Source organism: Ilyonectria robusta, assembly GCF_021365365.1.
Source record: "Ilyonectria robusta strain PMI_751 chromosome Unknown BGZ61scaffold_12, whole genome shotgun sequence".
Lineage (NCBI taxonomy): Eukaryota > Fungi > Ascomycota > Sordariomycetes > Hypocreales > Nectriaceae > Ilyonectria > Ilyonectria robusta.
Genome location: NW_025764446.1, coordinates 709,748 through 734,693, shown reverse-complemented (window position 1 = coordinate 734,693; position 24,946 = coordinate 709,748). Strand labels below are relative to the sequence as shown.

General features: G+C 54.2%; 10 protein-coding genes and 1 non-coding gene across 11 annotated transcripts; 6 read left to right on the top strand and 5 right to left on the bottom strand.

Moving 5' to 3' along the window:
- Positions 1-1,238: 1,238 nt before the first annotated feature.
- On the top strand, positions 1,239-3,634 carry BGZ61DRAFT_47590 (PUA-like domain-containing protein). The gene is made up of 2 exons (XM_046248747.1): positions 1,239-3,345; positions 3,504-3,634. Exons 1-2 carry the CDS (start codon positions 1,631-1,633, stop codon positions 3,508-3,510), a joined length of 1,722 nt encoding a protein of 573 aa, XP_046103255.1. The 5' UTR covers positions 1,239-1,630; the 3' UTR covers positions 3,511-3,634.
- Positions 3,635-3,822: 188 nt separating this feature from the next.
- BGZ61DRAFT_533559 (uncharacterized protein) lies at positions 3,823-6,227 on the bottom strand (the record flags this gene model as incomplete). The annotated part of the gene is made up of 3 exons (XM_046254027.1): positions 3,823-4,380; positions 4,428-5,593; positions 5,720-6,227. The coding sequence occupies 3 exons, from the start codon at positions 6,225-6,227 to the stop codon at positions 3,823-3,825; spliced, it is 2,232 nt and encodes a 743-aa protein (XP_046103254.1).
- A 436-nt stretch (positions 6,228-6,663) lies between these two features.
- Positions 6,664-7,686, bottom strand: BGZ61DRAFT_453831 (dephospho-CoA kinase-domain-containing protein). Its single transcript, XM_046246124.1, has one exon. The coding sequence runs from the start codon at positions 7,614-7,616 to the stop codon at positions 6,792-6,794; it is 825 nt and encodes a 274-aa protein (XP_046103253.1). The 5' UTR covers positions 7,617-7,686; the 3' UTR covers positions 6,664-6,791.
- An 844-nt stretch (positions 7,687-8,530) lies between these two features.
- On the top strand, positions 8,531-9,870 carry BGZ61DRAFT_47531 (mitochondrial import inner membrane translocase subunit tim23). Its single transcript, XM_046248675.1, has 2 exons — positions 8,531-9,391; positions 9,448-9,870. Exons 1-2 carry the CDS (start codon positions 8,753-8,755, stop codon positions 9,511-9,513), a joined length of 705 nt encoding a protein of 234 aa, XP_046103252.1. The 5' UTR covers positions 8,531-8,752; the 3' UTR covers positions 9,514-9,870.
- Positions 9,871-10,227: 357 nt separating this feature from the next.
- Positions 10,228-11,763, top strand: BGZ61DRAFT_479103 (uncharacterized protein; the record flags this gene model as incomplete). Its single annotated transcript, XM_046249072.1, has 2 exons — positions 10,228-11,418; positions 11,476-11,763. The coding sequence occupies 2 exons, from the start codon at positions 10,228-10,230 to the stop codon at positions 11,761-11,763; spliced, it is 1,479 nt and encodes a 492-aa protein (XP_046103251.1).
- A 978-nt stretch (positions 11,764-12,741) lies between these two features.
- BGZ61DRAFT_479102 (uncharacterized protein) lies at positions 12,742-14,121 on the top strand (the record flags this gene model as incomplete). The annotated part of the gene is made up of 2 exons (XM_046249071.1): positions 12,742-13,500; positions 13,627-14,121. 2 exons carry the CDS (start codon positions 12,742-12,744, stop codon positions 14,119-14,121), a joined length of 1,254 nt encoding a protein of 417 aa, XP_046103250.1.
- Positions 14,122-16,017: 1,896 nt separating this feature from the next.
- Positions 16,018-17,271, bottom strand: BGZ61DRAFT_533554 (PQ loop repeat-domain-containing protein; the record flags this gene model as incomplete). The annotated part of the gene is made up of 4 exons (XM_046254026.1): positions 16,018-16,857; positions 16,925-17,067; positions 17,126-17,148; positions 17,213-17,271. The coding sequence occupies 4 exons, from the start codon at positions 17,269-17,271 to the stop codon at positions 16,018-16,020; spliced, it is 1,065 nt and encodes a 354-aa protein (XP_046103249.1).
- Positions 17,272-18,510: 1,239 nt separating this feature from the next.
- BGZ61DRAFT_506901 (NUDIX hydrolase domain-like protein) lies at positions 18,511-20,375 on the top strand. Its single transcript, XM_046251883.1, has 2 exons — positions 18,511-19,502; positions 19,556-20,375. The coding sequence occupies exons 1-2, from the start codon at positions 18,938-18,940 to the stop codon at positions 20,242-20,244; spliced, it is 1,254 nt and encodes a 417-aa protein (XP_046103248.1). The 5' UTR covers positions 18,511-18,937; the 3' UTR covers positions 20,245-20,375.
- Positions 20,376-21,301: 926 nt separating this feature from the next.
- Positions 21,302-23,725, bottom strand: BGZ61DRAFT_47429 (amino acid permease/ SLC12A domain-containing protein). The gene is made up of 5 exons (XM_046248560.1): positions 23,383-23,725; positions 23,296-23,298; positions 22,939-23,238; positions 22,029-22,882; positions 21,302-21,968 (listed from the first exon to the last, which is right to left on the bottom strand). The coding sequence occupies exons 1-5, from the start codon at positions 23,606-23,608 to the stop codon at positions 21,735-21,737; spliced, it is 1,617 nt and encodes a 538-aa protein (XP_046103247.1). The 5' UTR covers positions 23,609-23,725; the 3' UTR covers positions 21,302-21,734.
- BGZ61DRAFT_t130 lies at positions 21,305-21,387 on the top strand. The gene has a single exon. It is a non-coding gene; the product is annotated as a tRNA-Lys (tRNA).
- A 357-nt stretch (positions 23,726-24,082) lies between the features above and the next one.
- On the bottom strand, positions 24,083-24,809 carry BGZ61DRAFT_47438 (uncharacterized protein). Its single transcript, XM_046248572.1, has one exon. It carries the CDS (start codon positions 24,708-24,710, stop codon positions 24,207-24,209), a length of 504 nt encoding a protein of 167 aa, XP_046103246.1. The 5' UTR covers positions 24,711-24,809; the 3' UTR covers positions 24,083-24,206.
- Between the last annotated feature and the right edge of the window lie 137 nt (positions 24,810-24,946).

Genomic DNA, 24,946 nt, shown 5'->3' with positions numbered 1-24,946 from the left:
TGATTGATTCATGATTGGCATGTGATGAACGAACAAAGGCGAACAGAACGGATGCGGCCAGAGGCATGTCCCTTCTTATCTTAGAGGCGGCACCATGGCGACTTGCAATGATAAGGCGATACATGGACACATGGTCTTAAAAAGCGACATGCGTTTCTTTGTCTGACTCGCCATCACCATCGCCAATGCAACCCTGTCAGGTCCCGGCAGTGCCAATGGCCAACCGAGTTTTGCCTCCGCAGCCAAGGTTGGGCCGGCTGAGACTATTGAAAGAATACTGCAAGTCACTTCTCCTTTGCGGCGCATTCTCTCGCATTCCCTCTCTCTCGCTGCGACAACATGTTTAGTGTGTCGCGTGCGCTTGCAGCCAAGGGCGGTAGACTGACATCTCGATCCGGACCGCCACCGGCGAACGTGTCATTCATTGGGCAATGCACCAATTGTCAGCATGCTCGACAGGGACCAAATTTTCACAATGACGACGACGACCTTGCTCGTGATGCCTATACTTATACCCAATACCTTCCTAATAGAATAATACAATAATGGCGTCGATGTCATTGATCTACGCCATGTTGACGATACATGCGATGCTGAGAAGTCCGTCAATGAATGATACAGCAAGAGAGCCACCCGGACGCGCAGCTGCACAGCCAAACTCTCAGTTCAACGAGTGGTCTGATGCCATCAATCAGGTCCCAATCCAGCCCGCAAAGAGGCAAGATTGGCCATAACATCATCATCGCCCCGGCTGAACAGTCCAGGGTATGTTCCTCTCGGTTGTACGTGCCTCGCCTGCAGCCAACGAGAGCGCATTCGCGATCCGGACCGCCACACCTTAAGTAAGTCGCCCCCGGACGGTGCACCCCAAAAGCACCAAAGTAGGTATAGCTATCACGACACTTGGTTAAACAAGGACCGGCCTTGGCCAGCAATTCTCGTGTGCACGCTCCAATTAGTCGCCCGGAAGAGTGACATGCCGAGATGCTCTTGGGTGCTTTCCTTCGTCATCATCCCAGCCTCGCAGTCGTCGCGCGTTTGGTACTCCGCCCTTTCCCGCCCGTGGTTGAGCAATGACGACAACGACTTGGTCTAGACTCGATGCCTACTATGAAGCTGAAGCATCCCAGGGCTGGCTTCCCAAGACACTTCACTGGAAGCCCACTGAACACCCACTGAACACCCACTGAACGCCCACTAAGCGATCACTAAGCGCCCACTAATAAACTGGCTAAACGACCCCGCCGGCCCCTCAGCTGCTCCGACGCCGACGCCCGATAGATACTCACTCATACTTACTTATGTCCCAGCGGCCAAACCGCAAAGTCGCTTTCTCCCATCTCCATACACTCCTTCAACCATGACTGCCCTGGCCGACGGCGCTTCCAACGAGATACGTCCATAAACTCCACCCAACACCCTGAATCGATGATCGCCCAGTCCACTGCCAGGCCTCGCTCCCTGGACTATACACTCGTCATATGGATGCGCCCCTCGAGACTGCTCCACCAACCGCTGCAACGTCACCGCCGAGCCGCCCTATAGACCCGGTCGCATCCTCTGTCCGCCCTCGCAACTCCAAAACCTCCCAAACCGATCGCGTCCGAAGCCCGCCATCCATAGCTCGTTCATGTCACCCCACGTTGAGCCACAGGCACCGGCGACCAGACTACCTCTCGATCCCCGTGAGACGTCGCCAGCCAAGGACGAGGACAAGGACGCCAACTCGAAAGCCGACTCCGAACCCGACTCCAATCAGTCTACCGCCCCTCCAACTCCGACTCCCATCCAGCCGCGGGATCTCGTGCGCCTCTTCCAATGCCAGATATGCTCGCTGCCACTGCGCGAGCCCGTCTGCCTCCCATGTGGTAAAAGCATGTGCAGGCGGTGCTTGCCCCATACCCACCTACGCACAAACATCTCTTATCCCGCTCTACCCGGCCGACTCCAAGGCTTTCGCTGTCCGTTCCCAGACTGCGGCAAGGAGCATGCCCTCGAAGATTGCGCCGTCAATGTCATCTTGAACAAGGTCGCCGAGCAACTCAGACACGAGATCGACCTAGGGAGGAACCTGGCTGCCACCTCAGGTCTCTCCACTCGCGTTTTCACTCAGGATCCATGGGCTATTGCTGGTGTTGCGTCATTGAGGGACGACGATGGCAGCTCGCAGGTGTTGGAAGGAGGCAGGATCGTTGCGACTTACACCATGGCGGAGGATGGTGATCTCAAATATCAGGCCGACGTCTTGTACGACGAGATATCGAATACGTCTGACCGAGATATCGGATTGGCCAATGACGAGCACCTCGCTGCGAAAGCACAGGAACTGGCAAGGGCCGAGATGGACTGCCAGGTGTGCTACGCTCTCTTTTGCGATCCCTTAACGACAGCCTGCGGCCACACCTTTTGCCGCTCCTGTCTCCATCGTGTCCTGGACCACTCCAGCTACTGCCCCATTTGTCGCCGCCAGCTCGCCATCAACCCGCTGTTGGACCGCAACGCCTGTCCGTCGAATAGTACTCTGAGTCGCATCATCGAAACCTTCTGGCTAGATGACGCTGAGGCCCGCAAGGAGTCAGTTGCGGCCGAAAGTGCGAGCCAACTAGAGGACCTTAACTTCCCCATCTTTGTTTGCACCCTGGCGTTCCCGCGCATGCCGACCTTCCTCCACGTCTTCGAGCCTCGCTATCGTCTCCTAATCCGGCGAGCGATGGAAGGGGACCGTACGTTTGGCATGGTTCTTCCCAGGTTCTCCCCGAGAGGAGACGACGCCGAGTTCCACGAGCTCGGGACCTTGCTGCGCATCGTCAACGTTCAGTACTACCCGGACGGGCGGAGTCTCATCGAGACTGTGGGTCTATCCCGGTTCCGGGTCCTTCGCCATGGCTACCTCGACGGCTACACCGTAGGCAAGACCGAACGAGTCGATGATGTGAGTCTACAAGAGGAAGAGGCAATGGAGGCCGCCGAGGCCACTCCGCAGCCATCACCGGAGCAGTCCGTCGTCGATGACGATAAACAGACCGAGGAATCCCCAGAGCATCCCGAAGCCCGGTCCGGCCCAACCTCATTATCAGAAATCGATGCCATGTCGACGCAGCACCTCATGCAATTCACCACATCATTCGTCACTCGCATGCGCAGTCAAAGCGTCCCGTGGTTGACGGAGCGCATGCTTTCCATTTACGGCGAGTGCCCAGACGATGCCGCCATATTCCCCTGGTGGTTCGCTAGCATGCTCCCCGTCAAGGACCTCGAAAAGTACCGCCTCCTCGGCACCTCGAGCGTTCGCGAACGCCTCAAGATCTGCTGCTCGTGGATCATCGAGTGGGAGGCGTCCCGATGGTGAGTCCACAACCGAAGAAAGAAAACTTGCATCCATCCTCCCGCTTCCACGTACATACCACCTGCCCATTCATCACCGACGCCGCTACACTCGCCACTTGTGCTGTTGTCGCCGTCTTCGATGAGAGAACCTGGGCTAAACCGATATCTTCCGTTAGCATGTAACTGATTAACAGCCGGCCAGGTCTCTCCGCGATTGCACAATACTCTAGCTGATCGCTCTCCGCTTTTGTTTTCTAAGAACTATCTTCGACATAATGCTTTTATTGTTTTGCAGTTGACTGTTGCACCAAGAACCGGGATGAGCGTCCACCATGTAGAAACGCTCGCATTGCACTATGGCATCAAAGAGAAAAGCGGGTGTTTCTAGTTGGCTATCCTGGAGAGGGGTCGGGCCACGATCACATCTAGTACTATGATTCTTGCTGATACCACTTTTTCATAAATCCTAGACACATCTCATTTATCTTTACATTGTTACCAGTTCTCCACCCTACCACCCGTGTCAACTGCAGCAGACAAGTCTCCCCATGCCGGGGTAGGCGTAGTAGTCTCAACCCAGGAGCCAGGCATGACGTTGCCTCCTGGAATAGAATTTCCCTTGTCATCCTTAGACCGTTCGTTGTCCCAGCCCACAGCGTTGCTGCCATTCTCTCCGCTCCGATCTTGGCGGTGATCCCAGCTGCTCGAACCGTATTTGCTCTGCAGGTGTGTATCCTCACCCCAATGAGCGCCCTGCTTTCTCTGTGCTGAGTCGTTGCTTCTGTTGGAATTCTTGGCCGAGCCTCCCCAAGTTTCTTGTTCCTTCTGGCTGTTGTTCGATTGATCCCATTCATTCGTCTTCGGAGCTCCACTGACCCACGTGCCATGCTGCTCGCCTGCTCCATCGTTGTTGGTCCAGCCGGTATTGGAGGGTTCCCGGTCGCCTCCTTTACCTGAATTGCGTGTCTCCCTCGAAGCATTGCGACGGCCGGCGCTCCCATAAGTGCTAAACTGCGACTTGGGTCTGTTAGGAATGTAAGGATTCTTGGGCTCCTGACCGTGTTAGCAAAGTCAAGTTATGCATGGACACGCATTCTTACCTCTGGGCCAACGTTGTTGACGCCGTCCTTGTCCTTGTCTTTGCTAGACGGAGGAAAGCCGGTACCGCCAGACATCATGTACGCCCCGCCGCCTGCTTGCATCTCCTGGGCGTTTAGTGTATTGATTGGTTGACCAGTGTATCCTGCGGCGAAGCCAGGGGGGGGGACAATAGCATTCCATGGCCCGGATGGCACGCCTTGTGTGATAGGCACATGGCTATAACCGTATCCTTGCGGTGGGGGTGGTGGCTGCTGTTGGGGCTGCTGTTGGGGCTGCTGTTGGTTATTGAAGCCGTAGTAATAGGGATTCTGAGTGGGATGGGGTATTCCCATGGGGAGTGGCTGGGCGTTGGCAGTTCGACTGGGATACAGTGCATTGCCATGATGGTTACCGTAAACTGGCCCGTAGTAAACACGAACAATGTTGTGTTCTTGGTCGTAGAAGGCATTCGGTGCCGGATCTTCGGGCGTCTCGACAACGCGCTCCGTCTGAACCACTTCGGCGCGAATAGGCTCGATGAGATTAGGACGACGAGGGTGAGGGTATGGCAATGCCTCTGGATAGTTGCCCTTCTTAGCCCCGTCCTTGTGCTTCGACTTCTTAGACGACCCTTTTCCAGACTCTTCGATCTGCTTCTCCTTCTTAGATTTGCCTTTTTCCTTGACAACAGTATTTTCTTCCTTCTTGTCCTCATCTTTGCCGTTGGCCTCGTTGCTCGACTTCTTCTTTTGCTTTGGTGCTTGCTTCTGCTGTCCATTCTTCTTGCTACTTCCGGATTTGCCGTTGGTAGAGCTTTCTTTCTTGGCAGGTTTGCTTTCCTCGTCTGTATCCTTGGCCGACTCTGAGGTCTCACCATCGGTATCAGACGCATTCGTCTGCTTCCCACCAATCTTCTTAGTAGGCTTAACCGTCTCCTGCTTCTTGGCTTTGGGTGGTGCTTCAGGTTCAGATTCAGAAGTCTCAGCATCCATATTCGACTCTTCGCTCTTTGCTTCTTTCTTCTTCTGAACGGGCTTATTCTTGGCTGGTGGTTTGGGCTTGGGGGACTTCTCAGGCTCAGATCCCGACGTCTCCTTGGACGAATCCGAAGTCTCTGGGTCAGTCTCGGGCTCTTTGGTCTTCTTGCCCCCATTCTTCTTCCCATTGGTTGGAGTTTGTTTCTTGCCTTTCGGGGGTGGGTTGTCAGCTTCAGACTCAGAAGTCTGGGTGTCATTGTCGCTCCGCTGTTTGGCACATCTCTGACATCCTCTGCCTAACTTCTCTCGCCCATTCGCGCAGCGCTGACACTTACAAGTGGGATGTGGGTCGGAGTCACATTCGCTGTCGGTATCGTCGCTGGAGGCCTTTTGCTTCTTCTGTTGCTTCTTGCCCTTGGCAGCAGGCTTGGGAGCATCATCGGAGCTCTCTGCCTCCGAATCACTCGCCTTGCTGGATTGGCTTGAGTCCAACTCGGCTCCAGATTCGGAAGTCTCGTCTGACTCGACAGGGGGCTTTGTCTTCTTCAGTGCCGACTTCTTGGGTGCAGCCTTGGTGTTTTCATCGAAGCGAACCTTTTTGACCGTTGAGTCGGGATTGTTGGAGACGGGATTGTTGTGAGCGGACTTGGTACGCCCAGTCCTGGGATACGTGATCCTGAGAGTGTCCTCTTCGGACTCGTCGTCTGTGGTCACCTCGATTCTGAGCACATCTCGATGTCTGGGTTTCTTCTGCTTTGGTATTGGCCCGAGAGCGGAGGGAATGGTGGTGCCAATGACCCATTCGCAGAAATGCGAGGGACCCGTAACCTTGCCAGGCTTCATCGTAGCGAATGAGCCGAGGGTGGAAGAAAGCGAAGGGAGCAAAGGAACGACCGGACGATATAAAATGGTTGTGAAGTTGTTAAAGGAGAGAAACCGAATTGCTAAGAGTGTTGAAATGTGGTGGTAAATTGTCGAAGAAGGTGAGGAGAGGGTGAGCGCAGGGTCAGCCACGGTTGACAGACAATCTGCCAAGTCCCCACGCGAGTGATCTGCCTTGGGCAAGAGAGCTTTGTCTGTGGAACAGATGGGATCAGGACATCGGATGTGTGTTGAGCGGGAGAGGGATTGCGTGGAAATAAAAAACCATGGTGGTCGAGGTATGGCAACCTGGGCAGACATCAACAAAACAGGAAGGAAGGATCCCACTGTAGCTCTTTCTCATCTGGAACACAAGGACGTAAGGACACAAGGAAGGGCACACGAACACACGAAAAGACTCCCCCACAAAACCATTCATCATTCATGAGCATCACTGTGGCTAGAATACTGATCATGATTTATCTCGTTCCGGCGCCTCTGGGTTCTATGCGAGAAGATGCGCGAGTGTGCCTCGACACTTGACCCTCACAGCTTTCCCTTGAGCTCGCCACTTCGTCCCTCCCATCGCTTGTTGATCTGAATATTCTGATAGTATCGCCACGCCGTAACAGCAACCGCCAGCGGCGGACATCCCAGCAGCACCCACGCCCACCAGTCCGGATGCCCTTTTCGCATCTCGCCCAGCGCGCCCTTCAGCTGCTCGGCAAGCTCCTCGCGCGTCCCGTCGTTCCACAGCACCGCACCCTTGCCGGCGCCGCGCTCCTCGGCCCTGCGTGCCTTGTCCCGCACATCCGTCTGGCTGCGCACCCGGTTCTCCGCGTCCTCGGCGCTCAGGTGCGGGTCGCGCGCGCGCAGTCGCTGCATCTGGATCGCCGGGTCTCGCACGCCCACCACCACCGACACGCCGCAGAACCGGTCCAGCCCGCTCTCAAACAGCAGCGGGATGTCGAGCACTACCGCCCAGTGGCCTCGCAGGTAGCACCCGACGACCATCCGAAACATCTCCCACCGCACCGCCGGGTGCACGATACCGTTGAGCACCTGTCGGTCCTTCTTGCGTTCCTCGCTGTCCCCAAAGATGCGCCGCCCCAGCGCCGGCCGGTTGAGGGGTCTGCCCTTGCCGTCGGGACCGGTCTCTGGCATGCTCTCTGACGCCTCCACGAGAAGGTCGGGCGTCGTGGGACCAAAGTACCTCACGATTGCATTGTAGCCCTTGGTGCCGGGCTCCACGACCTGGCGCGCTATGACATCGGCATCCACGATAGGCAGGTTGTATGGGCCTGAAGCGAGCATCGACGAGACTGTCGACTTGCCCGTGGCAATCGAGCCCGTCAGTCCGATGAGAAGCATGGTTGGCGGTTGAATTTAAAGGATTAGCGTGATGAAACCCGGCCCCATATCCGTGATTGACATCCCGAAGTCTCCACAGCACGGAGTTGTAAAGGAACTCGATGGCTGACCAGCGGGACCGCTTTTCTCACAGATCACGTGAAAATACGAAAACGGAATAGCGCCATTCTGCTTCCACTTCACTATAAAATCTGGTTCTCTCTCGTACCGAAATCCTTTTCCCTTTCTTCTTCATCATCATGTAGGGTACAATTTACTTTGTAAAATGTACTTCAACGGCGGCTCCGCACTGCGGCTTGCTGAGGGTTATCCTGACCTCCTTGGATCTCCTTCCGTTCCCGGCCTCCCAGAGTAACGTGAACGCCTTCCTACCAGCCACTTGCGACCTCAGGTTTGTGACTGTGGGGTGTTCTCGACACTGCTTCGCTGGAATCTTCAGTATTTAATTGTGCCTTCGTAAATCGCTTTGTCGAACGGCCCCAAGGCGGGTCGCTTTCGCCTTCAGATGCTACGTGCATCGGCGAAGCTCTCGACCAACGTGTCTGGACGAGAATTAAATTTTCTCCGTCACGTCAGGTTTTGAGTCGCCTATGATCCGCGTTATTCCACGCGTCAAACCGAGCAATCCCGTCAGCACTGACGATTGCTTTGGTCTCACGTTTGATGAATCCGTATGCGTCCAGCTTCTCGCGATTTCATTGCTGAGGAACGTGCTTCAATATCATCTCAGCTCTACCTCAGATCGACGGGGCATGTTCGATTTGCCCCCGTGCTGAGTGGGTGTTTGCTTCAAAGATGCAGTGCATGGAATGCTATCAACCATGGTAGTTCCTGGCCATCACTACCCAAGAAGGCACATAGTAGAAATTGAACTGTCAAGCTAAATCCGTTCAGTCACCTTCCTTCCCGTTCCTTCGTTCAGAACAACGAGTGATTTCTGTCACGTGCCTTATCTCAGGGTCGGTGATTCCGGAGCGCACAGACCATCTTGCGGGTGGCTCCCAAAATTTTCTGAGTGGGAGACCATCATTGGGGTTCCCCGAGGTTCGGATCTTGCGACTTCAAGCCCGCCTTCGTCAATTCCCCATCGCAACCGCGCCCGGTTTCCCGCTGTCCACAACCATACACTCGCCATCATGTCATCGCTCTGGAACGCCTTCACCGGCGGCAACAAGCCCACTCCCCAGCAGCAACAGCAGCAGCATACCTCAACCCAAGAGCCCACACACCACCTCTCTTTCGATCCCTCGCAGGGCCAAGGCGTCGAGTCATTTTTGCAGAGCTCTGCCTTCGCCGACCCCTCACAACTACACCCCCTGGCTGGCCTGAACCGCGATACTCTTGAATACATCTCTCTCGAAGATTCGGCCCTGTCCGACCTGCCCGGCGGCCAATCCGTCCTGCCCTCGCGCGGCTTCACAGACGACCTGTGCTACGGCACCGGTATCACTTACTTGGCTGGACTGTCGATAGGAGGCGCTTGGGGTCTACAGGAGGGTTTGCGACGATCCTATGGCCAACCTCCTAAGCTGCGACTGAACTCGGTCCTCAACGCCGTCACTAGGCGGGGTCCCTTCCTGGGCAACTCGCTGGGTGTCGTCGCCATTATTTACAACTGCCTCAACTCCCTCGTTGGCTCCCTGCGCGGCAAGCACGATTCTGTCAACACCATTGTCGCTGGTGGCCTCAGCGGTATGGTCTTCAAGAGCACCCGCGGCCTTCGCCCCATGATGATTTCTGGTGGTATTGTCGCCTCTGTGGCTGGTGTCTGGGCTGTACGTACTCCTCGAATATCATATGCGCTTTCCCCCATTTATTGACACCCCTCTAGGTTACTCGACGATCCTTCTTCCCAGTCCCGGAGATCGCGCCGGTTTCTGAGGAGCTGCACTTGTAATAAAAATGATGATACGATATCAGCCGCTGGTAAGATGCCGGTTTGAGCGTTGTTAATTGCGGATACGTGGATGAAAGGAGCCATTCAATGACGACAGGGGATGGGACACCATTTCCCTTGTATATGCTGAGACTACAGCGTTGGGCGGAGTTTGGTAGCATGGTTAACGGACGATCTCTCCTCCCATGGGCACTGTATATTACATCGGGTTTGGTCAGCGAGCATTAGACCACGCAGACAGATGGGGCGGGCGTCTGGTCTGTAATGACAACACTTTTGAATTCAACCGTCAAGTGCGGCGTCGTTGATTAATCTCTGGAGCGACGCCAAGCCAAGGAGGCGCACTATCTGAGGTACCCCTGGGTTACAGTGGGCGGTGGGCGGGTTGAGGCATCTCCAGCTGCCAGCTCCCGGCTGCCAGTTGGCAAGTGTCAAGGCCACCGGGCACCCGCTGGCTGCTTCCCGCTACGGCTGGGCCATGACTTCCATCCCGTGGTTTGTTTGTTTATTTGTTTGTTTGCTTGACAGCAACGAGTTCCAGGCAGCACCTAGCTCAGGTGTAGCTTCCAGGTGAACGCCCAGTCGACTCGTCACATCCACAGCTGCTAGACCTCTAGACATCTTCCACATGCTGCCCATTTCAGTTCTTTGTATCATTCTCTGAATTTACCCCTTATCCTCGCCCCATGCCCTCGGCGATCCCAGACTCATGCAATGGCGGACGAGGCAACGGCCGCAAACGACGCTGGGACGAGCAAGCGCCCATACAATGCTGCAACTAGCCTGCCAACTCTCTTGCCTGCACCCTGCACCCCCGCGCAAGCTGACAGGGAGGATCAGTCTCGACAGATCGACCCAAGTCATGCTGGAACACCCGACCCGGAAACCCACCGCGAGAAAACTACTTCGAACCCATCCAAAAAGCCCAAGCGAGCCCAACAAACGACGGCCAAGAACCCGACTCGCCCTCCGAAGAATGAACTTCTAGACCCGAGGAAGTTCAAAGAAGAGATGGTCTCGTGGTGCCTTGACAACTGGGGGGCGCGAGCATACGTGGTCTACGAAAACGACCAACTCGACGGGACCAGCCTCTGGAGTCCTACCTTCGGGCAAGAGGGATCACCAGAAGGGATTACCATCTTTGATGGGTTTGACCGTACCTGGTTTGTCCCTATCGAGGATAGATCCCCACTTCCCTTATCCAAACTGCCCATCGCTGAGAGTCTTCAGAAGAGACAAGATGCCATGGTTGCCTTATCTTCTGGCGATGGCTGCGTTGCGCTTTACAACAAAGTCAGGATTTTTATGGAGCAAGAGGCCAGATCAATGTGCCAGAACGAATGGGATGGCAACAGGAATAAACCGAACCTACCCCCTATGAACTGGACAGACGTCAGATCGAAATTTAGCCTTCCCCTGATGCTCAGAATGATTGCCAAGACTCGCCTCATCGATGGAAGGGCGCTTCTTCCCGGATACTACCAAGTCAGTATTGTCGAGCTTACAACAGAGGGAAAGCTCATGGTACGACGCGTTAGCATACCGCCTGATGTGGAAATTGCAGGAGTCCTCCTCCGTCTTGACACTTGGTTTCCCGTGGATGACGAACAAACACAAGAGGTCTTCAAGGCGATCCGGAAGAAACTCAACATTGTCTTACAGAACGGAAATGATGCGGGCAAGAAGATGGCACAGGGGTGTCTGAGAGACCTCGAAAAGCCGTTGTACAATCCTGCCCGAGAGGGAGCCAAATGGGTCTTTAAGCTTCATTCGCGAGAGAACTACACAGTCCCGGTCGGCAAGGGACCCGGCAAGCTCTCTTCGTGGACAGATCTTAAAGATGAAGGTTCTTTAAATGTATTGAAAGAGGGAGTCTGTGCGGGGAGACACCCTGTTGTTATTCGGGTAAGTTGCCCCTTCGATCGGAGCTGAATGGCTTGTGAAGCTAACGGCGCCCAATAGTCCTGGAAGATTCAACTGCGTCGAATGTGGCCGCGAGTGGACGAGCTAGAAGACTACCTTCTGCCGACAACATATGGGGAACCAGAGCTTACGGATGAGCAACTCGATGTTCTGGACACCCTCCTAGCGGAGCAAACCGACGAGACAAGAGAACAGGGCCGACGCCTAGCGCGAGTGCTCAGCTGGCTGGATAAACCGACGTATCGTCTTGAGTTCGCCGAACGTGACGATTGTAACGATCTTGGAAAGGAAGGATTGGATGATGAGACTGTCGATGTCGAGGAGTAGAGTGTGTCAGGTCGGCTTGCTTGGGGATTATGGATGTGGAGTATTGTAACACAACCTTGTGGGCGGTGACAGAAAGCCCACCAAATGCTTGATGCTGTAGTGCTGTGGTAGATGCAAGAGAAGACAGCATAAAAGTCCATGTAGCATACCCGAAGTGTAACTGTGTGGAAGATGTTCTCGTTTTATTCTGTTTGTAGGACTGCTGCCAAGCCATGCTCACCTTCAGACCCCATGTGTCGAGAATAATCCCAACCCTCAACGCTCCTTCTACAACAACACTGCCGACACCCAACGACTGGTTACCATTACTCAGTTCTGAGCCCAAGGAACCGCCGCAGTTACAAACACCAAACTGGACCGGAATCATTGTCGGAAATGTGTTTACCGTGCTTCCCTTGGAGTTGGTCGAAATATGAAGACCCACTGGACAAGCTGGACAAGTTGCCCCAGCAGTCTGTTTGGGTGCACGATGGACACGATTGGGCACTGCAGAAAATAGTGAGTATATTTGTTTCTTTGGTTTCGTTTGGTTTCGCTTGGTTTCCATCTTTGCTTCTTCGGTCCATGTGCTTTTCTACAAAGGCGGCCCTGGGACTGGTGCACGTCTAATGGGCGTGCGCTGGTGAGTTCAGGGGCATTTTGTTGAGACGAAAGTGAATGCACTGCGAACAGTCAATGGCCACTCCGGGCGTCGCTTGCCAACTCCACCATTGCCAATTGGATTTTCCCGTTGGTGATTTGTTTGCGTCGCCTTGTTGCGCAGAACGCAGAACCTCGGCCAGAGACTTGAACACGGGGTTGCGAGTTCTTCAAATCTCCTCCCCCGAAGCCGCTCGCTCAACTTCAACCACCTGCATCCTCGGGAAGCACATCACCACTTCGCCTGCGCCCCCGAGACCCCGATTGCGAGGCATTCTTTCTTGAATCACGGCCGAAGTTGGGCTTCCTTCCCCTATTTATTCGCACGAAAACCCCAACATGCCCTCGACCCCCGGCGCAGGCACGACCGAGTTCAAGTCTCCAAAGACGCCTCGTCGCTACAAGACCCCGGAACCTCGCCAAGTGCACTTTGACGCGGACGACGCCGTGCCCTCATCCTACATCGACAAGCACACCACCTACGGCGGCAAATCTTCCGGCTTCACCACGGCCAACTCTCCCAGCGGCGGCTTCTGCAGCAAAACCAGCGGCATCCTCAAGAGCGGCGACAGTGAACCGGCCGATCCCACGCCGTCCAGCTTCCCCCAGGTTGGCCCTGCACCCAGCGGCCCCTTGCACTGGCATACAGCTGCCAACCCAACGCAGAGCATCAGTCACCAGCTGCCCAACACCTACAACTACGCCACGCCCCAGCAACAACAACAACAATTTCTCGTCGCCCCGCAGCAGTTTTCTCACCCTGCCTTCACGCAACAGACCGCACCAGTCACCTACATCGGCCTCCACCAGCAGCCAGGACAAGCAACCATGGGCGACTACCAGAACTGCGCACCTCCCCCTATGGGGGTTCACTTCCAGCCTCCCGTTCCTGACACGACGTTTGGCCCTATTCCTCACGTCTACGTGCCTCGCTTTGACGGGGGCCTCATGCCTGGTGTCCAAGTCGGTCTCCCTCTTGTCCCTTTTCTTTCCAGCCCCACGTATCCCGCTGCCTGCACAACCGTGGTGCTACCAAAGACTTTTTATTTGAATGGTTACACCTACTATGCAAGTAGAGCGGCTGGGTTCCGTTCCGTCGTCTGGTTTTAGATCTGCCGGTACCTGCTTTGGCAGTGCTCTCCTGGATCGAGTGGTCTAGCGAGCTTCACTTTGCAGTCACTTTGCGTTCACTCCATCAGACCCATTTGCTAACTTCGACTTTAGCAGCCAACCGTCGGCATCGGTGCTATGCCTCCCCAGGCTGCACACGGTAGCTATGTTGTCGCCCAGCAACCGTGCCTCGTCCAGCAGCCCGTCATGGGTCAGCAGCCCGTCATCGTGAACGGCCAGCCGGCTTTCGTGCCCCAGGTTCAACACATGGCGGGTATGCCCCCAGTCGGCTTGTCGGCGGGCGGTGCTGCCGTCACTTCAGGATTCCCCGTCATTGCAGGTAATACTGGTCACATCCCCGACGTTTCTGGGCTGGGTCGTACGTCTGGTGAGGAGGCTCTCCGTCAGATCAAGTTTGCGCACTCCAACCGTCTCTATGAGCCCCAGGACTTCAAGCCCTCTGATGATGACCCTTCCCGTTTCTATTTTGTGCGCGAGGTTGACGGGAACTGGACCCAGCGCAACCGTTTTTCTATTGATCACATGGGTGACTGCCGTTGGTACGTGACCGACGAGGGCTGGTTCTACGCCGTGCGACTGCCATCTTAGTCGTCGAAGACCATTAGGTGAGTTCAAGAGTTTCTGTCCCACTGTCGGCTAGTGACTAATGTATAACCACAGAGACACATGCCCATCCCATGGGTTTCACGAAATTGAGCCATCCCTCTTTGTGTGATACTATACATGTAAGCTATGGAAATTCAGCCTTGAGGACGTGAACTAATGACATCGCATAGTCTGTTTTCCTCCCAGTTTCTCCATTCGATCAATTCTCTCAACTCCGAAACTTCAATTTCCACTTGATTTTTTCAGGCATGTTGTGCGACAGGGGAAAATTCTTGAAGGTTTAGACTAACTTGTTGGTTTAGGACGATTACTTCTGATCACACAGCATCGTACATCGACCAAGGGATCGGATGGTTTATTGGTAATGACGGCTGAAGTGGGAGGACTTGGTCAAAATTGGTTGCAGGGAATGATTTCATGATTTGGCTTGGGTCACTTCCCAGAAAAGTTGCCTCGGTTTCGGAGGCTAATAACCCTAGCATTGAGGAATAGGTCTTGCTTAGACAATGCTTCACCTTGCTTTGGCTTCGTGTTTAAAGAGGCTTTTTGTTGACCATGATGGATCAAGTCGTGTCGTCCAATGTTGGTGCGGCTCAAAATGGACCCTTCCAGAGACTTTTTGCTGGCTAGCTGTTGGCGGAGGCCGTGCACATCCTCGGTAATTGCATCATCCCACATGGTTACAGCGGTAGGCATCAGATGATCTCAAACTACTCCGTACCTCTATGTACCATGAAAATACCCGCCGTTTGTGGATCAAACCCACATACCCTATACTCACTTCGGGATTCTTTCAGTTATCACGATATGTAGAAGAAGTCGTGTGGTCTATATGACGTGCTTGAGAGCATTGGTATGGTAATTGGGCATCGATGGAGAAAATTGAACCGAGAGAGGTTTACTACTTGCATGATGGGCGTATTGCGTGCGGCAAATAGACTCGTGGCAGAAGTCTGTCTGGGATTCAGCTGTCTGTGTTAATTCTCAGGTGAGAGAGCCTTGTCGTACTCCAGCCAGTTCGAATAGGCCAACGTGACTAATTGTCTCGGAAATAAGAGATAGTAATTTAGTGTCCCGGAGCTTTAGTGTTAGGAACTCAGAGAGAAGGGGGGAGTTGACCCGGAGAACTTGGACACAAGGACACCGAAGAGAAACCGGGGGAATCAAGAGGAAGACATTCCTTCTTGACGTATCAGACACTTGGCTGACCATTTTCCATAGAATTGCAACCCCTCCCGATCAGCCCTCCTTTCGCCGCGCCGAATCCCAGCTCAACGACAACGCGGTTGACCAGGTGGAGAACCTCCCGGCGTAGAAATGATGTATTCGGAGTGGGAACGATGCATTATAGTTGGAATGGAGCACTTGTATAGCTGTAATAAATTTCTATGCTGCTTGCTCTTTGCAAACCTTAGCCCACATGACAAGCTTGCGCTCAATGTTGATTTGAACTTGGTCATATTGTGAGGTACTGAATGCCCCTGAACTGGTCGGTTGCACTTCCAGGGGTTCTTTCGGATCTTTTAACCGTCGCTGTCGCAAAGTGTTTACTATTCCTGGCAGCTCCACTTGAAAGCAAGACTCAATATTTCGCCGTAATCTAAAACGATTCTCTCAATTTTATACTTCACCATGCTATCTGGGGCGACCCTTTATGGTTAGATGTCCTGTATACGTAAACAACTCCAGTTTAATGCAATTCCGAATCCGACCCGGTTACCCTTTTTTTTTGTGCGTTTTGATCGCAAGCATCAAACGCCCCTGATATTGTGTCCTGTACATTCCACAAGATATTGCCAAAGAACATAGAAAATGGCAGAAAGAAAAAAAAGAAGCCTGTCTCAGGCAATGACCCCTGCAAAGTCCTGTTTGGGCAGATCAGGGATACATAGAGTCACCCCTCTGGAGCAACGGCCGATGGTCCCAGGTGTCCTCATCGATGCTCTCTGCGTCGTCGACATACTCGTCATCCTCATCGCCGTATACAATTCCGGGTTCGTCTTGCTTGCTGTAGATGAAGTACTGGGCAAAAACTCCAAAGTCGAGGAATAGCGTGACAAGGCTGCCGGCGAGCCAGCTGAGATTAACGAGGATATATCGTCCGTAAATATGGCTCGCTTCGCCAGGCGCACAGATCTTGTCGGCACACTTGGGCTCGTAGGCGAAAATCGAGAGGACGTAGGTAATATTGCCGAGGCAGGCGAAGAGGAAGAAGAGCATGCTAAGCCCTTCGGTCGTCTTGCGACGCCAGTTCAGAATCAGCTGAGGCAGGCGGGAGGCAATGTATGAGACGGTGCAGAGGTAGCCAAAGAACTGGCCCAGGACATTGAACTTGAGGTCCTCGCCCCCCCTTGGCGCATCTTCGTTGTCTTGTGAGGGCTTGTGGCCGAGGAACCACCCAAGAACGCCGGCGGCACAGACCATCAGTACGACAATGGAGTTCCAAAGAATCGTCTGCAGAGCAGTAGGCGCCGCGGGCGGGGCGGGAGTCTCCGGAATATGGGAGACGGCAGGGGAAAGGCCAGACCAATCTGAGCCACGGCGATCACGAAGGTTATTATGAGCCAGAAGACCGGAGCGTTCGTTGGGTTCGCCGCGGGCCGGGGCCGCCGGTTTCGGAGCCGTGGGTGGAGGGTCGCGCCATGTGAATCCGCGGTAATAAAAGCATTGGCATAGCAGGACAATGTCGGCGATCGTGTAGTATATAGCGAGGATGATCTGGAGAGTGTTGGAGTTAGTAATTGATGAAGGGTTGGAATGTGGCTTGTGTCGCGTGGGGACTTACCATAGTTGGCAGAACACCTTGCAAGACGGCTCCAAGGATGTTGAAGACATCGCCCAGCAGCCAGACGATGATGAACTGGATCGAGAGAGCATCGGCGCTTCGGCGTTGGAAGTTTTGGATGATTTGCGGAGAAAAGACAACGACTGCGCGAGGGCATTAGCTGAGGATGTTGCGAAGGGAGGGACCGGAGAGTAGACGTACCCCAGCAGGCAATGGAGATGGAACTGATGGTAAAGAGAGCAAAAGGTCAGCTGATGCACCCTTCAAGAAACCCGGCGACTTCCTTACCCGCAGATGCCCGAGATGGCCTCGACGTCGAGGTGGAGAGTCTGGGTCGGTGGTATCATGACGTGAGTGATGGATCCAGTTGGGACCCTGGGTCAAAGATTGCAGAGAGAGAGGTTCCCCCCAGTAAAGAGATGGTGCAAGTGCAGCCAGGAGAGAGAGAAGAGAGGAGAGAATCGTGCGTTTTCCCAGCGCGTCCGTCACGATGCTAGGAAATCCAACTGATGCGATGCCAATGGTGATGCAAACCCAAGGAGAGAAATGGCGACGTGAAGGAAAACAAGGGAGAGTTGGGAGATGGGTCTGACTCGCCGGAAAACGGGGGGCAAAAAAGACTTTTTTTGCCAATGGCGCGTTGGCGGTACATTTTTTTCCCTTGCAAGCTTCCAGAAGCGACCCACGTGCCCCAAATATAGTTGCAGAGCTGCAGTGCAGACGTCACTGCAGTAGGCGAATGCGGGGGAGCAGCCACTAAAGAGGTGCCCTGGGCACCCACCAGAGGAGCCCTGGGAGCCTGGGAGGCCCTTGGAAGGGCGCTGAGGGTGCTGTGGATGTTTCAATCAAACATCCGTCAGATCATAAGTTGAATACTGAGTCTCTGAAGCTTATTATTATTATGCTAGACATTAGGTAAAGCACTTGTTATAATGCAACATAACTTCTGCATGAATTAATATGCATTTTTCGACTTTACGAGGCGCGGCGCTTCGATTTACCGTTCTTGCGCCAAGTACGGTCCCTGACCCGATCCAGGGTGTGCCGGGCTCGGAGCTGCGCCGAAAGCTGGGAAGATGTACCGGTAACTTAGATCGATGGAGATTCTGGATTCGGAATGGCCCTTGCATTTTCTTAACGCCATGGGTTTTGACAACCCACCAACAGCCAAGCCCACCAACCTGGGCAACCATCAACGCAGATGTATGTGTATGTACTGCGAGCATGTGGGAGGCTTATGAGATACAGCAGACGACTTCTCAATTGGAGATTGACCTCGGGTGGCGCATCACACCATCTGGTGCGTTGCACTCGAATTCTTACTGTTGGTAGGCTGGCTACCTAAGTAGGTCCTTGATTGGTGCAGTGACAAACCACAACTCACGGCGGACATCTCCATCGCTCAACTCCGCTCCGCAATGAAGCATATTCGCATCTGGGAATAAGAGCAACGCATCCGCCAAATTCCGGGTCGCCTTACTCATCGCCACCCATCTCAGCTCAGTTTGTTCGGCCATCCCACGCTTTTCGTTTCTCCCCCCCCCCCCCATGCCAAACTACCAGTTAAACAGTCCAGATGCCTTAGTTAGTGCAGGTACTCCATCCAACCCCTCACCGCCCACCACGCCGCACCAATCCCAAACCTCGGCATCTCAGGTACCTCACTAATCACTAATGAGAGGTCGCCAATTTGAATGCCCCAAAGTAAACGCCCGCCAAAGCCCAACGGAGCCCCCGGATTTCGGAGTACCTGGGGCCGAATGCGGTTCAGGTCGCCTTGCTGTCGCTCACCTCTCTGTCGCTCACCTCTCCGAATCCCACTCTTCTTCTCACTGCCCGAATACTCACTCGCACGCACACAAAAAGAAACAACTCCATCGTTGAAGCCAAGATATTCCCTGGCATCTCCGTATTCCCCGGCATCTCCACCTTCACCACATCCGGCGAGCTATTCTGTCTCCGCTACATCCGTGCAGTGCACCGTCGTCTCACCGAGACATTCTGTCCAGCCACATGCCCGCCGCCGCGCCGCCGCCACCTCTGCTGCCCGAGCTCCCGGCTCTGCAAAACGACGACTCGATGCTGACTCGCCGTTTCGGAAAGGAGGTCGTCAACTACTATGCGGGTAGCCGCGTGAACCGCTACTCGTTCCTTCGTGCCGATGCCGCATTCCTACGGAGAGCTGCCGCCAGCCCCACTGCCCGTTATCTGGCTCTCGACGATCTGAATGCCCTCGTTGTGGACAAGACATCCCTATCCTATCTCTCCTTTGAGGATGTCAAGTCTCTAATTGGTCCAGAGCCCTTCCACCTCCCCGAAGACGAGTCCATCAAGGCTTTCGACTCGGCCCAGACCGCGCCCCTCGTTGTCTTCCTAGGCATGCTGGAAGAGGGCAGCGAGCCGGGTCACATTGAATCTGGTGACCATGGCGATATCAAGGGCCAACCCTACTTTGCCATCGACATCACCGCCAAGGGCACCCATGCCGACAAGGCCACCGAGTTCCTCAAGTCCCAAGAGGCGAAGGGCCTCTCAGTAGATAAGAACCCGAGGGGAATAACTCTTCACCCTGAAGCAGGTACGGTTGAGTGAATCCTGTCTCACCATGGCTCTCGCTAATTGTTGTTCAAGCCGCCCTGTATGCCCAGGCCAGATCCATGATTGACTGGAATGCCCGAAGCCCATTCTGTGCTGGTTGCGGAAACCCGAACCTGTCCGTCCATGCTGGCTACAAGCGGGTTTGCCCCTCCACAGACAAGAAAGGAGGTTCCGAGGCGCAGTCTCGGGGAGACTGTCCCACCCGTCACGGTGTCTCCAACATTTGCTTCCCTAGAACGGACCCAACCATGATTGCCGCTGTCGTTTCCGCCGATGGCCAACGAATTCTGCTCGGACGCCAGAAGCGCTGGCCTCCGTACTGGTACAGCACTCTCGCCGGCTTCCTGGAGCCAGGCGAGTCCATCGAGGAGTCAGTGAGACGCGAGGTTTGGGAGGAGAGTGGCGTCCGTGTTGGTCGAGTCGTCATCCACTCTAGCCAGCCTTGGCCCTACCCCGCCAGTTTGATGATCGGTGCCATTGCGCAGGCGTTGCCCGGAGATGCCGAGAATATTATCCTGAATGATAAAGAATTGGAGGTGGCCCAGTGGTTCACCATGGACGAGGTTCGCAAGGCGTTGGAGTTTGGCACTAGCGGTCTAGGCGCCGCTGCTCCTGAGGGCTACACGGAGGGCGACCTGCGTCTGCCACCACCCCAGGCTATCGCCAACCGACTGATAAACGCCGTGGCCGAGGGCTTTTTGACTACGGCCCCGAAGATCTAATGAGAAATGCGAGAAATGAAGGATGTATAGGTACTTCAAAGAAGATACGATGATCATCCCGGGGGGTTGACACCATACGATGAGACACATAGACAATAGAGAGTATTGAAGCCCGTGACAGTAGTCTGAAGTTTGAACTCATATTAAAAAGTCTGACCTTTGAAGACAAACAAGATTATCCCCAGCCGCAAGTGGGAACATGAAGATAGGGTTGACTCGGGACCTTGGGAATGGAAGAGCAATTCTGGAGCCCAGAGACAGGAGATCTAGGGCTTCTCAATTCATCCAACTAGCAAGGGAAATAGAGCAATAGGAACTACCACGACAGCTTGGATCCCAGAACAACACAAAGCAAAAGGGGTTTTTGAATCATAGAATAAAAAAGGCGTGTACTTCTCAGGATTTGGGAAGAGGTACTGGTTTAAGTAGTACCCGGACAGCTGTTGGTCCGACTCCCATCAACCCCCGTGTGCCTATCAGCCCCATCACCAACTCGCGAGACCACTACACGCCGACAGATCCAACCCTTCTGGACATATGACTTTAGCATTTTCTTATCCCGTTGATGCCGATCGCTACAGCGGACAGAGTGACAAGAGTTGCCAAGAATCATTGTCTCCATCCTGTCTGTTTTTAACATGCGACAAGGAAGGCGAATCAGACGAGATAAAAATGCGTGCCATCTGGAAATTGTGGCTAGTACCAAGTTCAAAAACCAACATTCTTGGTGTCAGTACTCAATAATCAAGTGCATCAGTTTCAATAGTCTCAATGCTGGAAGACGTAACCAAATTCTCAAGGACCACATGGCTGCGCCACAGCTACTGATACATGGCCTCAAGCGAAAACTCTTCAGTCGTGCATTGACCTCTAGAACCGGCGTATCACATATCTAAAGGGTTCCGCGCCGAGCTACACACTGGAGTGACTGATAGGAAGCTTCCCAGTGTATTAAAATTGTTAGATGTGCAAAATGATCCTTGGTGTGCACGTTCGTCGTTCATCCACGGCGAATATCAAGGCCCAGCCCGGCTTCCCGAAGCCATCAAACAAGTGTCACGCCCGGTTAGCTCAATCGGTAGAGCGTGAGACTCTTACGAGTGCGCGATCTCAAGGTTGCGGGTTCGACCCCCGCATCGGGCTTTTCCTATATTTCGATTGCGAGCGTTTGCGAGGCTTTCTTTTTTGGCCTCTCTTCTTCTTCTTTTGTGCAAGCTAAATTAATTCTTCACACGATTGGTGTTCAAGCCCAAGTTAGAAATGAATTTGCCACTAACATTAAATCTTCTTCGGATCAAATAATAAATACAGCGAGTATGTGAATATGATTTGCTTCTTCTATTGTGAACTCCCTGAAGAACGTATTCCTCGCTCGTATTCAACTTACAGCAAAACTGGGTATACTTGGGCGTCCTTATGCCCAGTCTTCTCTGCTCTTCTTACAAAATGGGTATCCGGCTTCTCCCTCTCTAAATCTCTCTCATAGTGTCTTAGAAGAGACCCTTCAGAATGCGCTTAGGCAGGCTGGCCCAGGTCTTCTCCTCCACAGGCTCCTCCTCTTCCAGCAGCACAATGCCGGCCATGATGTCCATCTCGTGGGCCTTGACGTACAGCTTCCAGTCCTTGGTGTAGATCTTGTAGCCCAGGTAGAGCGCAATGATGATGGGGGCGGCCAGGAAGGACATGAAGAAGTCCTCAGCATCCGGGGGAGCACCGCTCGGGCTCTGTGAAGATCGTTAGCCATGCTATTTTATTTCAAATGGGGTGGGTATGATGAAACTTACGTAAAGAGAAGAGTAGAAAGTAGCGATCAAAGCGAGGACGTTGAGGCCGAGACCGACCCAACTGCCAATGACGCCAAAGGGAGTTCGGTAAGGGATCAACTTCAGGTTCACGCCCTGGGCGGCGAAGCCAGCGCGCATTCGAATATGAGTCAGGCAAATGCTGCCCCAGACGAAGAGGAAAGCGAGACCAGAAAGAGCGAGAAGCCAGTTGAAGACTTCCCCGCTCTTGGAGGACTCTCCGATGTAGGCGAGAAGGCCAAAGGCAAGCTGGATCAGAACACACCAGAGCGGGCGACCCTTGGAGTCAATGTACATCAGGAACTGGGGGGCATGGCCACGCTCGGCCATAGCCTGCATCGTTCGGGTAGATCCAAAGGTGCAAGAGTTGGCGACGGAAAGGACTGAAATGGTAATGACAGCGTTGAAGATGGAGGGCAGAACCTTGATGCCGGCGTCCTGAATCGCCATGACGAAGGGAGAGTACTTGGTGTTAGCACCGCTGGAGTTCATGAGTCTGGGGTCATCGCTCCTGAGGAGAGTTCCGACGATGAACAGGTTGATGACGTAGAAGAGAGCGATACGCCAGAAGACCTGCTTGCTAGCAGTGGGGATGGACTTGCGGGGGTTGGCAGACTCGGCAGCAGCTAGACCAACCATCTCGGTACCACCAAAGGCGAAGGCAGCCACGACGAAGACAGAGCAGAAACCCTTGAAGCTGGTGAAAGCACCAGGATCGTGCCAGGTCTTGACGCCGAGATATCCTTGGTCACCGACACCACCGCAGTTGATGATGATACCGAGGATGATGAAGCCGATACAGGCCATGATCTTGATGATAGACAGAACGAATTCGACTAAGGAGGGTGTTAGTCTTACTTTCTTTGATCTCCCACAGGATGGAGTTTCTTACCTTCTCCGTATCCCCTAACACCAAAGATCTGGACAATGATGAGGGCAACGAGGAAAACAGTGACCCAGACAGCCATGTGAATATCCGTTCTCCAGAATTCAATGGTGATACTGGCGGCGATGAGTTCGAAGGGGAGAACAGTGAGCCAAGACAGAGCGTATTCCCAACCGACAGCGAAGCCCCACGAGGGATCGACGAAGCGGACAATATAGGTATAGAAGGCACCGTTGACGGGGTAGAGGACGGCCATTTCGGCCAAAGCCATAGTGGTGAGCAGCAACATGAAACCGATGATGAGATCTAGATGGCTGGGTTAGTTGTTTCGTTCGGGACCCGGTGGAAGGGGTAAATTCTTACAGCCTGATGAAACATTGTTAGCAACCGACACTCAGGAAGGGGTTTTTGCAATTCGATTGTCTTGAATTGTCTGGGCAGGGTTCTTACAGATAACCAGAGATCCGGGACCACCCTTCTGCAGGGCGCCACCAGAACCGACGAAGAGACCGGCTCCGATAGCACCACCGATGGCAATCATCTGCATGTGTCGGTTCTTGAGGTCTCGCTTGAGGCCACCCCCGTGGGTAGAGCCAGCTTCCACATCGTGGGGGTGGGAGTCGACGACGGCCTCCTTCTCATACTCCTCCTTAGGAGGCGGGGTGCTGCTAGACATGTTGAGGTGGTGTTTCCAGGAAGTGTCCTGTACGTGTTGAGTGATTGTCGAGGATGAAGAGCTTGGCTTTCTGAAAGAGGTGGGCGATCCGAAGCCTTATGTATGCGTTCGACAAGCTGTCCGAATGGGGACCAGGCAGACCAGGTAAGGAGGGAGGCTCCTGTGTCCCAGGCTATACCAACTACATGGATGGGGTTCTAGAATTGGGCTTGGGTGGTGGCAGCGTAGCGTCCCATGGTTGCATCCGAGGCGACTCGAGGATGGCAGCCAGGCCAGGAGACCCAGTTGGGTTCGTGGTGTGTGACCAGGGAGCCTGGCAGTACGACCATTGACCGGGGGGCGTCCACGCATCCCTTGTTCGCAGAGTCTATCTCTCCAAGTGAATGGATTCGTATGGGTAGTCTGGGCACGTATGGAGCTAGTCTCGGAGCCGGTCCATACTAAGGCGCTACCGGTATGGAGCAACAGGCGCTCGCGCCGTATCAGGTGGGGATCTCCAACAGCTTACACATGTACACAGCACATAGTCGCAGTGTGGGATAAGCAGTGGCTTCGTCGCTATCTCGGTGCCGCACGCGATGGAGGCTCGATGGGTAGACTAGTGTATTTCAGCCGTCTCGGCATGAGCGAGTGTTCGAGAGAGCCTTGTCTTGAAGCGCACCCTTCCTGGCATGGTGCCATGGCGTCGGGCCATAGTCGCCGGATGTCTCCCGGTCCTACAAGTATTGGCCACGCCGAGGCTGGATTCTAGCTCTGGGGAGGAATGCGGCGAGTCCTTATCAGGCTTGACGATTCGCGCCAACCGTATGTAGACGATAGGCATCTCGTTGATTGCCCACGACAAGCAGTGTTTGCCATGGTTCTCGAGTCCTAGAGGGTGTGTGTCCTCGCTGAGGGTGTCCATCTCCCGGTGGACTGTCTCAGGCCTCGGGTGGTTTACGGCGTAGGCCGTTGGGGGGAGAACTTGAGAAGGCCTCGCTCGGGCGCTGTCTCCCTTGCAGCCTGCCTGCCGTTGTTGCCTGTGCACGACTCTGGGTGGTACAGTAGGTGAAGTAGTGTCACTCTGGTACGGAACATGCCCGGGGTAAGGTTGGTGGTACATGGGATTCGTGCGCAGGGCCCCAATGCCGCCATGACGACTGCGCAGTGCCGTAGGTAGTTGTTTGACTGGTGTCCGTCGTACTTCCGCACGGCCGCGAATAACAACAAAGTGGCAGTAGAGCGGCTGGTGAATCCTGCCGGCACGACGGTGTATGCCGGCTCCGGCGCGCTAAGCTTTTGAATATGGCCACCAGGGCGAACTAAAGCCAGCCCAGCTGCCCGAGTAACCTGATGTCA